Source organism: Notechis scutatus, chromosome 1 (assembly GCF_049901735.1).
Source record: "Notechis scutatus isolate UNSWTSFEM ecotype Mainland chromosome 1, rNotScu1.2, whole genome shotgun sequence".
Classification (NCBI taxonomy): domain Eukaryota; kingdom Metazoa; phylum Chordata; class Lepidosauria; order Squamata; family Elapidae; genus Notechis; species Notechis scutatus.
In genome coordinates this window covers 325,496,110-325,508,326 of record NC_142009.1, presented here as the reverse complement: position 1 = coordinate 325,508,326, position 12,217 = coordinate 325,496,110, and the positions used below count along the sequence as shown (strand labels likewise).

The following is a 12,217-nucleotide window of genomic DNA, read 5'->3' as shown; positions in this document are numbered from 1 at the left end:
AGGCCCTTTAGATTATGCCCTACTCACAAGGGTTGTTGATGGTCTTAAAAGAACTATTCTGGAAGCCTAAAAATTCATTTGGAAAAAAATAAAACGATCTCTAGAGGGAAGCAAAAGTCTTTTTCTATATCTTTACTGCCATCTCATGGTAACAGGTAGACCTCAACTTATTACTGGTTGCTTAGCAACTATTAGAAGCTATAATGGACCTCCCAGTGCTATTTACAACCTGGATTCAAAGTTCCAATAGCCACACCCACATATGATCATGTGATCATAGTTTGGGTGCTTGGCAACCGGCCTACGATTTGACGTTTTTCCCCAGAAACCAGTGTTTACTTACACAATGCATTTGCTTAATGACCAGTCCATTCACTTAATGACCGCCATAAAAAAGGTCATCAAATCGCTCAGGATCACATAGTGATCCACTTAACAAGTAGCACGATTTACAACAATAATTCTGGGCTCAATTACGGTCATAAGTCAAAGACTACCTGTATGTCCTTTTTAATAGAAGGGGAGAGCGGGATGCCAAACTGTGGGGAGAGAAAGCTTTAAAAATGCCAGTTGCAATTGTACCCATCTGTTGACCTTCCATATTTTTTTTTTATATTAAACACCTCCTGTTTTTCATGGTGTGTATACATTAGAAGGGCAGGGAATTTTAATATAAATAAGGATAAATAAATAAATAGAACATTGCTCATCCCTTTTCCATCAAGGTCTAACTTCTATCCCAAACTGTTCCTTAAGGCCTAGCAAACTTGAATGCCTCTTCCCAGCACCTTTGCCTCACCTATACATTGAGATCTTTCAGTTCAGGTGTGTTCACCTGAAGGCAGAGTGGGGTGGGGTATTTAAAATTTGCAAGAAGTGGGCATATTAGCCCCTTCCCTTGCAGCCACCCCTACCTCAATTGCAATGGCCTAGTCCCAGATGGAGTGAGACCATCTTGAGAGAACATACCCCCTGAAAGTGTTCTAAGACATATAAAATATATTTAGATCCGCTTTTGGCCTTAAATTGCTAAATACTGCTTTGGGCTGTCAAGAGGGAAGAAAGAAAGAAAATTTAAAAATTGAGTGTGCCTTCATAAAAAAACACACTCTCTTTTCTAAGGGCACACACACACACACACACACACACATACATAACCTACACATAAATCAGCTTTCATCAGATTTTAAAAAAGAAATTGGCTTGAATTTTAATGGGTTTCATAACAGTTATTTGAAGAGGAATATATGCGTGTATCTTTTAATTTACGTTTTCCGGAGGGGTCCTCTTAGGTGGCTCAGTTGTCTGAGCATTCTGTTTCTTCCAAATGGTTTTGCCAGATTTTTTTACAATGAATTAAACAATACTATTATACATTCCAAAGCCTAGACATGGAACTGATTAATACTGGGGATCTCATTTTGACATTCAGGAGAAGCAAACCAGGGAGTTCTTAGCAGGGCCAAGATATCCAGAAGCCACAAACGTCTGGATGATTCTGAGCTCTACAGCAAGGTTGTCCAACTTTGGCAACTTTAAGACCTGTGGACTTCAACTCCCAGAATTCCCCACACTGGCTGAATCCAGAAGTCTGAAAGTTGCCAACGTTGGAGACCCCTGCTCTACAGAGAAACCACACACTCTGTGCCAGGGTATTCTGGCAAATTCAGTTCGAATTTTTTCTGCACGTCATAGGGGAGGAAGCGCCCAGCCACCAGGTGGTGCTTGCCCATAAATCTCGTGGCACATTGCTTTGGAGCCGCCAAGGAGACGAGAACATCAGGGCTGATTCCATCACTGCTGCCCATCTCTACATCCCAACCTGCAAAGAAAGAGCAAAAATAAGGCAAAAAACCCCAGGACAACTACAGGAACACCGCCTGACCTGAGCTCTAATTATCCAGATATCCCCAGCGGGGAGTGTATTCTCTATTTCTCTTTCAATAATTCATTTTCAGAGATTTTTGCAGCTTTAATTAAAGGAAACTCTAAATGCTAAAGTTTTGTAGTACTATTGGCCTTTGTACATCCCACATGGGAGCAAACTTCCCAAACTTGAAGGACTGTCCCAGGATAGGGGGGTGGGGAACTGATTTTATTTATATATATTTATTTTCTACTTTTATTGTTTTTATAAATAATGTAGGGCAGCAAACATACTTCATACTCCTTCCTCCACATATTTTCCCCCCAAGGCAACCCTGTGAGATAGATTAGGCTGAGAAAGTGACTGGCCCAAAGTCACTCAGCTGACTTTTATGCCTAAGGCAGGACCAGAATTCACAGTCTCCTGGTGATTGGCCCAAAGTCACCCAGCTGGCTTTCATGCCTAAGACAGGACTAGAACTCACAGCTCCTGGTTTCTAATATGATGCCTTAACCACTAGACCAAACTGGCTTATTTGTCATTACTCCTAAATAGTGGTGGGATTCAAAAAAAATTTTAGTACCAGTTCTGTGGGCGTGGCTTGGTGGGCGTGGCAGGGGAAGGTTACTGTAAAATCTCCATTCCCTCTCCACTCCTGGGGGAAGGTTACTACAAAATCCTATTCCTCCCACCCCACTAACCTGCTTTCCAGCTCCGTTCTCCTATGCCGGGCAACAAAAAAAGATCCAGCCAATCAGCTGGGACTCGGGAGGCAGAGAATAGATGGGCGCGGGGCCAGCCAGATGTGGTATTGGCCGGTTCTCCGAACTACTCAAAATTTCCGCTACCGTTCTCCAGAACTGGTTAGAACCTGCTGAATACCACCTCTGCTCCTAAAGGGAGGGCAAGAAGCCGATCCAAACTCAAACTAAAGAAAAATTTCCCGCCCGTGAATGCTATTAGGCAATGGAACAACTTGCCTCTTGGAGTGATGGAGGCTCCATCACTGGAGATTTGCAAGAAATGTTTGGTAGTTGCATGGTCTGTGGATTCTGCCATGGGCAAAATTTGGACTAGGAGGCCTCTAAGGTCTCTTTTGATCCCATGATTCTACCTGGTAGTACTAGAACGAATGAGACGAATTGTCAAGGAGGTAGACACAGAAGAGAGATTAGGAAGACCTTGACAGTAACAACTGATGAACGGTAGAATTGATGATTGCGTGGAATGGTTTCTATCCCTTCAGTGGAGATTTTCAAACAGAGTAACAGGGAAGGTGCAGTGTTTCTCAATCTTGGCCCCTTCCAGTTGTATGGAGTTCAGTTCCCAGAATTCCCTGGCCAGCTTGTTTAAAAACAGACCAATGCTTTGTGACGGTGAATACCACATTTCTTGTTCCTTTAATTTAATTCAAATTAAATTAAGTTCTGATTATACCATTGTCAGTGGAAAGAAATTTGAACATTTAGGGGAGGAGAAGTTTATTCCCATTCATGTCTCATCTGCCTGTTTGTTCTTCCACAGAAGAAATTCCTTCCCTTGATGGTGAAAGCAGGTTTCAGGCTACCACACTCTCTAGACACAGCAAAACGTGTCTGAAGATGACATCATGTCTCATTTTAGGAAAACTGATTCCTTCTTACAGCAAGTTCAAAAGAACCGCCTCTTCAGACAGCCACCACGGGTGCCAATGAGCCAAGCTGGAACTTGGCAAGAGGAAGGAAGTATGAAGAAGTGAAGAAGGGATTAAAATGAAGATGAGGGAGAACCAAGGAATGTCATGTTCTGAAAGAACAGGGAAGTGGAGATTGTAATGCGCGGGGGCGACATTAATAGAGGCTTCTTGTTTGTGAAATTTATCCTCGCAAGCAGCTATCCCCCTACCTGGAATTCTGATGTGTTCAAACTACTTCTTAGAATCTCTAACCAGCAGTGAGCATTTTGTCCTAATTTAGTTTAGTTTGGGGTTTTTTTTATGACTACATAACAAATATTCCACCTACAAAGCTTTAAGGAATGCATGGAATCATAGTATGGAAGGGATGTTCTAATCCAGAGGTGTCAAACTCATGTTGTCACGGCAGTGTCATGTGATGTATCGGGACTTTTCCCCCCTTTCTCTAAACCAGGCGTGGGCGTGGCCAGTGCATGACGCATCCGGTCCGTGGGCCAGGGGTTTGACAGCCCTGTTCTAATCCATCTAAACCAGTATTTGTTAATCTCAGCAACTTTGTGACATAGGGACTTCAACTCCCAAAATTCCCTAGGCAAGGCTTGGGATTGGGAGTTAAGTTGAAGGGAGTGGCTTATTTCCATTTTATGAAAGTAACTTCTGAAACATATTTGATTTAAAAAAAAAACACAGTTGTGGCATTGAAGGTAGTGTGGATATAAATGGAGTTGATTTGATTAACTTGGGATCCTCCTAAATTCTTCCACATCTATCAATTGACTTCAGTGAATATGGCAAAACTGAAATTCCATGAGCAGGAGTAGTCTACCATCAGTTATCAAATATTGGGAATGAATGATACCCCACTGCACTCCATTTTTTGGCCTCCTAGGCCTCAGGGAAGCCTCCTGGGCAAAACAGTAAGACAGCAAGGGGGATCCCGGCACAGCTGATCATTGGAACAGTTGATCATTGGGAGGAAAAAAAGAAATATCGTAAGGAATGACTGAGCGGGGCAGGGCGGGCGGGTGGGGAGAATGTAGTCAGTGATGTGCACGATGTTACACATATGTGAAAAGGACTGACTGGGAGGGGAGGGGCGGGCCAGCCAGGGGCATGGTTTGCTGGTTCTCCAAACTGGGCAGAATAGTAACTAGTTCTATAGAACCAGTCCGAACTAGTAAATCCCACCTCTGGTTTCCACCCATTGCTTCTTGTCCTACCCTCAATTGCTTTGGAGCAGGGGTCGGCAACCTTTTGGACCTCAGGGACCACCAAACTCATAATTTTAAATCCCGGGGACCACTAATATGAATTTTGACTGACGGTGGCATGCTGACATTGGTGAGAGAAAGAGAGAGAGAGAGAGATCTGATCTAACCTCTCTCTCTCTCTCTCTCACACACACACACACACACAGAGGCAGGGGTGGGATTCAAATTTCTTAACAACCGGTTCTGTGGGTGTGGCCTAATTTGTGGGTGTGGCTTGGTGGTCATGTGACTGGCTGGGCATGGCTTGTATGTAAATATTATAAATATTTATATAAATATTGAATTTTTTATTTAAAAAAGAGCAACTTTTACCCAAAATCAGGCAAAGCAGGCAGGCAGATTGAGTTGCTCACAGAATCATAGATTCATTCAGAGATCTATGATTCTGCCATCAGCTACCTGAGTTTGTCACATAAAATTTGCTAGCAAGCAAACTCACAAAATTAACTCACAACACACCATGTATGTAAATATTGAATTTTTTTATTTAAAAAGAGCAACTTTTACTCAAAATCAGGCAAAGCAGGCAGGCAGATTGAGTTGCTCACAGAATCACAGATTCATTCAGAGATCTATGATTCTGCCATCGGCTACCTGCACTGACAAATAGAAGCTTCAGTCCTAAGGAAGGTTCAGCTGTGCTTAAAAGCAGAGCCGAAGATCTAAAGATTAGCTAGAAAGCAAGAAATGCAAAGATTTCCTGCTTTCTAGCTAATCTAAATCTCCTGGCACAGCAGAACAGCTGATGGTCAGGAAAAAAAAAAAGGAAAAATAGCAACTTAGCAGGCAAGTTTGCCAGGTAAGGGATGAGTGGGCAGGGAGGGTTCCTGCAGGCCATGTGGGCAGGCAGCCTGGTGTTCCCACGCAGCCTGGATTAATTGCTTTGTGGGGTGCTTGACATTTCTCTGCAGACCACCAAAATTTCCTTGCGGACCACCAGTGGGCCATGGGCCACCAGTTGGTGACCACTGCTTTGGAGAATAGTTTGACTCCCTCTTCTTTGTGGCAACCCCTGAGATATTGGAACACTACTATCATGTCTCCCCTAGTCCTTCTTTTCTTCAGACTAGATATACCCAGTTCCAGCAACCATTCTTTATATGTTTTAGCTTCCAGTCCCCTAATCATCTTTGTTGCTCTTCTCTGCGCTCTTTCTAGACTCTCAGCATCTTTTCTACATCGTGGTGACCAAAACTGGATGCTGTATTCCAAGCATGGGCAGGGGAGCAAAGGGAGATCAGAGCTCTCATCTACATACCTGATGGAACATCCAGGCTGACAAGAGGAATCCGAATTTGTTTGAGAGTTGACAAGATTGTGCAATAGGGCTCCAATAGTTCCCCCAGGCTGTCTTCTACGCCAAGCATGGCATCAACCACCAGGTTGTATGCATCACTGATTAGCTGAACCTGCCAGAAGGAAAGGGAAAAATTGCATTCAGTGCCATATTAACCTTCCAAACCCTTCATTATTATTTCCAAAATAAAACAAGCTTACTCAGAATTCATCGTGCAGGTGTTTCTTTTTTAAAAAATGCATCCAACTTTATATTTAGCCCCTTGCACAGGAAGCTTAATGTTTCTGTTTACATTGTGTCACATTGGCTACATTACAAATAAATTATGATATTACGGTTTAATTTAATTTAAACAAATTTAATTTGCTCAGGGATATAATCACCAAGCCAAATCTGAATCTCTCTCTTGGGCTCTGGTATTCGTATATGTACTATTGTATTGTGGCATCTCCCATGGAAGGGAGACTGTGACAGCTCGTTACCCCAAATATCTTGAAATTCTTCTACACTGATGGGAAGATCTGAAGACAAAATGTAACTTGACCAAATGCTTCCACAGTGTGCAGGAAATAGCATAACTGAATGCTTGAAGAGGACATCTGTCATTCCTGATTATCTAGAATAGTTCTGTGTCCAGTGTTTTTCAATTTTGGCAACTTTAAGTTATGCTGGCTGGGGAATTCTGGGAATTGAATTCCATACATCTTAAAGTTGCCCAGGTTGAGAAACCCAGCCATAGACAACACAATGTTTATTAAGTATTAAGAAATATAATTAATAAAAAAAATCTATGAAAATTTAAAAAAGAAGAGAAATACAGCTGTAGACCCTTAGCTCAAACAGCCTCGCATGAGGAAAAACTTGATTGTTGTACTCAAACTCTTGGAGGAAAATTGGACATAAATCTAAATGAAGGAATGAACAGGGAAATGCATAATAACCAAACTAGCTTGTCAATGAATGAAACCAGTGTGATAAATTAAATGGCATGGATATTTAGCAGAAGCATTGTACCTGCATCTCTCTTTGGATAAGAGGAAAAACAGAGCAAATGTTTTGCACGGTCCCGTATTATTTTTACCATTAGAGGTTTCAGTTGTAAGCTTTTATTTGATTTAATATCTTTGTATTCTCACAAAACTTTTTGTTTTTCACTTGACTTCTAGGTGGCTTCTATACCGCAAGATTGCTGAAAGGAACTTCAATTTCATGAGGTGAAGTCAAATTGCAAAGCCAAAACCTTTTAAAAATTACTTTTTTTTCTTCCCTGCCTGCATCCGTACTGAAATTAGGAAAACTTTAGAATCCAGCAATCATTTAGAGGATAATGCTTTTGGAAAGCTTCAACGGAAATCCAGCCAAACCCATTTCTGCTGAAGTTTCTTGCCAAGAAGGCAAGAGCAGCTGTATTAGAAAATGTGATTCAAAGAAGCTGGTTGGATTCTGCTTTGTTTGAAAGATCAAATTGAAGTGTTGAATCAAAGCCAGATACAATTGTTTGTTTGTTTAGAAAATTTATATCACTGCCCACTCACTCTCGGTGACTCTGGGCAACTTACAAAAAATAAAATCCCAATATACAACCATAACATCAATAATCTGCCATCTTCCTGGCGACAGCAATGTCAAACAAGCCAGTTGATGGGCTCCATCCCACTCTGGGTTACTCAGGCAAAAATTTTCAAGGGAGTGCCATATTTTGCATAGAGATGCAAAGAAATGATAAGGATTTCCTTAGCCCTTTTTGGTGGTTTTCAGTGCATAATAAAATTTAACAGGCCCTAAATGGACATGATTTTACCAATTATTGGAAACAAAATAAGCATCAGGAAAAACAATAGCCTGCAAAATAATATATAAGAGAATGAATGCAATGTTTATAATATAGATAAATATCCATGTGCATTTTTTAAAAGGCATAAAAAGTTTTAAACACACAAACCCAACATTAAAACTGAGAGTGAGTGGGTGGCCATATAAATTCTCTAAATACATAAATAAAAATAAAAATTAAGTGATAAGTCATATAACTCACAAATGCATACAGGGACATAGGGTTCATGTATCACAAATACCCATTAAAAATGGGTGTGCTTCGATTTTACACTTTTCAGTAGCATAAATATTGAATGTGCTGGCTTAACCATAGCGCAGAATAAAGGGATCAGTCAGGCTAATATAATAACCCTGAATTAATAGCAGAAAGAGAAAAGATAAGAAAGCAACTGCTATACATCCTCAAGTCTGGATATCTCTCACAAAAGGCCTCCATTTCTTCAGAGAATGCAGAGCAATTAAGAAATTATCTACAGAGCAATAGAATACAAAGCTTACTCAGAACAAAATAGGTCATGAAAATTCTGTACTGTTGCTAAATCCCATACAATTTGTATAATATTCATTTGTTTCCAGCACATTCTCCCTCTTTCTATTGGTCCCATAAAATTCAAGTTCATTAGAAGTAGAAGCATGCTCATGCCAAGAAGGTTTTCTATATTGGTCCTTTCCCCAGCAGATCTGGACCAATGATGACCTATAGGTGAGACCAAATTTGGTACAAAAAGAACATTATGTAAAATAGATATAGGGAATTAAAATCTAAGTCAGAAATAACTCTAGTATCTAGAAATATTTTTCAACCTTAAGAAGACCCAGGAAGAATCAGGTATAAATTATTAAATCCATGTCATTGAATCACTAATCCTCATTTAGCAACCACAATTGGCACTGGCAACTGGATCATTAAGCAAAACAAACACGAAGAAAAACCAAGACTGTGTTCAATGGGTGTAGAGATTTTCAGACATCCAGGTCATAGTTGTCTCAAAGGAGCTTTTTCAAAAGGCAACTGGACTGCCTCAAGAGCTCTCAGGGAGAGTGCTAACAACCAGATGACTGCAAAGAAATATGATCTTTCCAATCCCTCCTCTATCCTGACAGAACTAAATCCTTCCATCGCCTCCACCATCCCACCAGAACTAATTAAGCTTCTTGGATAAGAAGCGAAATGTCTTCTCACAAAAAAGCAGTCCAGTTGCCTTTTGAAAAAGCACCTTTGACACAACTGGGCTTATGATCTTATTTCAGCTTTCCTTCACTTTACAGATCTGCAATGGTAGTCATGCAAGGATTAGTCTCAAAATTATTTTCCATCATGTCTTAACTGTGAACACTCACTAAACAAGGCTATTGCTAAATGAGGAGTACTTGTACTGCTGATGTGTTGTGCTGTCATGCATAAAAGAGTAGGTGTACTGAACAGCATATTAATATCAGTTTCAACCTTATTATCCTCATGCATCTATACCCAATGGGAGGAATTTACTATATTGCACATTCCAGAAGACCACCCAAAACTACACAATCAGCAGTCAATGCCTTCAACCTCTTATTGCTAGCCATGTAAGGCATTAGCAGAAGTATTAAAGCCTTTTTCTAATTCATCAGAAACATTTGCAACTGCCTTCCCTTCCCTGAGAAAATAAATCAAATATAATCCAAGCACGCACAATTTAAATCACAGGCCACGTATCCCATCCCTCGCCTTCTGAGGGGCCCCCAAAAGACCTCCAAAGTTTTGCCAACTTATCATTGTTAATAGGGTAAAATGATATACTTATTAAATGTAGAGAAAGAAATGTTGACAATGATTTAATTGGATGAATTACTGAGAACCCAGAATAAGCATAATAACTAGATTATCTGTGCTTATCCTTTAATACTTCTAAAACTAATTCTGGAAATGGAAGTTTAGGATTCTCTTGAAATTCCACATTGCCATTTCAGTGTGTGCTCTGCACTATAGATTTAACGATACAAAAATATGCATTGAAACAACAACGATGACATCATACGTATGATTGCACTGAGGTGGGCACTATGCTTTGGGGGAATCAAACATGTGCAATCAATGCTAAAATATAACCCAAACACTCTTGAGTCAACCTGAAATTCAGATCACATGAAAACTGCAGATAGCTCAGAAATGATTGCTCAGAATACATAATTAAGACAATGAGCTCCTAGTATACACTTGTTGGAAGAAATATCCATCTGGTTCAGTTCCAAGTGGAGAGAAAGAAACTGGAAACATGGAGGCTGATTGGAAAGATGGTTTATTAACAGGACCACATGGGCTTGAGGTCCTGGGCAGCTGACCACAGGGAGTAGAGAGTGAGGGTTATTTATACCCTCTCTTGGGTCTTGCCCTTGAGCTTCCTGTTCCTGTGCAAGAAATTTATTCTATTGGCTGCTGTCAGACTCCCATGGAGCCATGCCCAAATCCTAGGAGTTTGTCTGAGATAAGTTTGGTTGAACCTTGTGCTTAGATTTTGCAATGCAGTGAGCTCTGCTGCTAGATAATCCTATAGTGTCCTGGAGGGTCATGTTTTAATCCCATCGCCCTGGAGCTGAAGGTCCTTTGGGCACCAAATATCTTCTTGGAGCAGGAAGCTGAAGCTCTGAATTTCTGTCTCCCTTAAGATTTCTATTTCTCTTTTAGGGGAAATATAAGCTTCTGCCTTTTTTAATATTTCTTAAAATATTTCATTCTTCTAGGAGGGGTGGATGCTAACTTTCAACACAGAGAAAGAGAGAAACACACTCTACCTCCCCACTCTGGTTCTGTTCAACTATATCTTTACTTGCATAGCTTTCACCTACAGGATTACGGGAATTGTAGCCAAACACATCCAGAGGACAAAAACTATGAGATATCTAACCTCCTTCTAATGAGAAAGGCAGCAAACAACAGTTCTTTCGAAAAAGAGATCTAAATCATTTTATAGGTAGTCCTTGACTCGTGACCACAATTGAGCCCCAAATTTTTGTTGCTAAGCAAGACAATTATTAGCTGAGTTTTGCCCTATTTTACCACCTTTCTTGCCACAGTCGTTAAGTGAATCACTGCAGTTGTTAAGATAGTAACATGGTTGCTAAGTGAATCTGGCTTCCCCATGAACAGGTCTCAAAAGGTGATAGTGTAATCACAGCACATTGCAAGGGTCATAAATATGAGTCAGTTGCCAAGCATCCAAATTTTGATCACATGACCACAGCGATGCTTCCGTGGTGGTGTGAAAAATGGTCATAAGTCACCCTTTTTTTCATGGCTCTGAACGGTCCCTAATGGTTGTAACTCTGAACGGTCCCTAAACAAATTGTTGTAAGTCGAAGACTGCCTGTACTTTAGCTGAGATGCTAAAATGTAAGTTTCTGCCCACATAGTTCTGAAGGTGGGATGAAAACATTAATACGTGGGAAAGCTGGAAATAAAAGGATTTTTACTGTAATCGGCTTCCTCTCCCAAATGCGATTAAGTGTCTCGCCTTACCTCTGTTGGCAGATAGGAAAGGAAAGGAATGTCGATCTTTTCACACTGCGTGATGAAATCTCTGTAGAGAGGATTAGAAGACTTTTTGGGATAGAAAATGGTCGGCTCGTATTCCTGGAATAGAAAACAAGAGATGACTGCAGATAAGCATCAAGGGCAATCATTCTGTCAACTCATAAAACATTTTGTATACACGTTTTATAGTTGACAATAGAAAGGGGGAGGAGTTTCAAAGAGCAGGTGGCAGTGTGGAATTGAAAGTACATTCCATTCATATTTTCTTCAGAGACTGATTAGATGACTGAAGCTTCTGCGAAAAAATCTAATTGGAGAGCATGATTGATGACTCTTGGCTATGGACATTTTTCATTGGATGATACATCCAGAGGGGTGGGGGGAAAAGCAGGATCAAGGGTGACAGTGAATTACATATCCCAGAGTTGGCTATGTCCAGGTAAATGCTGGACGTAGAATGTTACCTTCAAATAAATCTTTTTTAGTCCTGACACACTTCCCTCATTATAACCAAAGCTAATGTGAAGGTGTCTAATCCCAGAAACCATTCCAATTACATTAAAATTTGAGAGGCAGGACACGGAAGAGAATATAGGTGAGGAAATAATGAAAGAAGAGTTACAAACTGCTACTGGGAAATTCCTAATGAGATTTTCTTTATGAACTATGAGGTGAATTAACTGGATAACACTTCAAGCAGCTTTGCAAGAAATCCTGGACATTATGCTAAGTGCAGGAGTTTAAACTTCAAAGTAATTTA

General features: G+C 40.4%; 1 protein-coding gene across 2 annotated transcripts in view; it reads right to left on the bottom strand.

The window, feature by feature from the left end:
• Window positions 1-1,184: 1,184 nt before the first annotated feature.
• The window catches only part of YJEFN3 (YjeF N-terminal domain containing 3), a 32,581-nt gene continuing 21,548 nt past the window's right edge, over window positions 1,185-12,217 (bottom strand). For both annotated transcript variants that reach the window (XM_087952596.1, XM_087952595.1), the window contains exons 4-6: window positions 11,443-11,556; window positions 6,072-6,222; window positions 1,185-1,822 (exon numbers count right to left, since the gene is read on the bottom strand). In XM_087952596.1, the coding sequence (XP_087808722.1) occupies window positions 1,623-1,822; window positions 6,072-6,222; window positions 11,443-11,556 (465 nt within the window). In that variant the 3' untranslated portion in view covers window positions 1,185-1,622. The remainder of the gene's footprint in view (window positions 1,823-6,071; window positions 6,223-11,442; window positions 11,557-12,217) is intronic.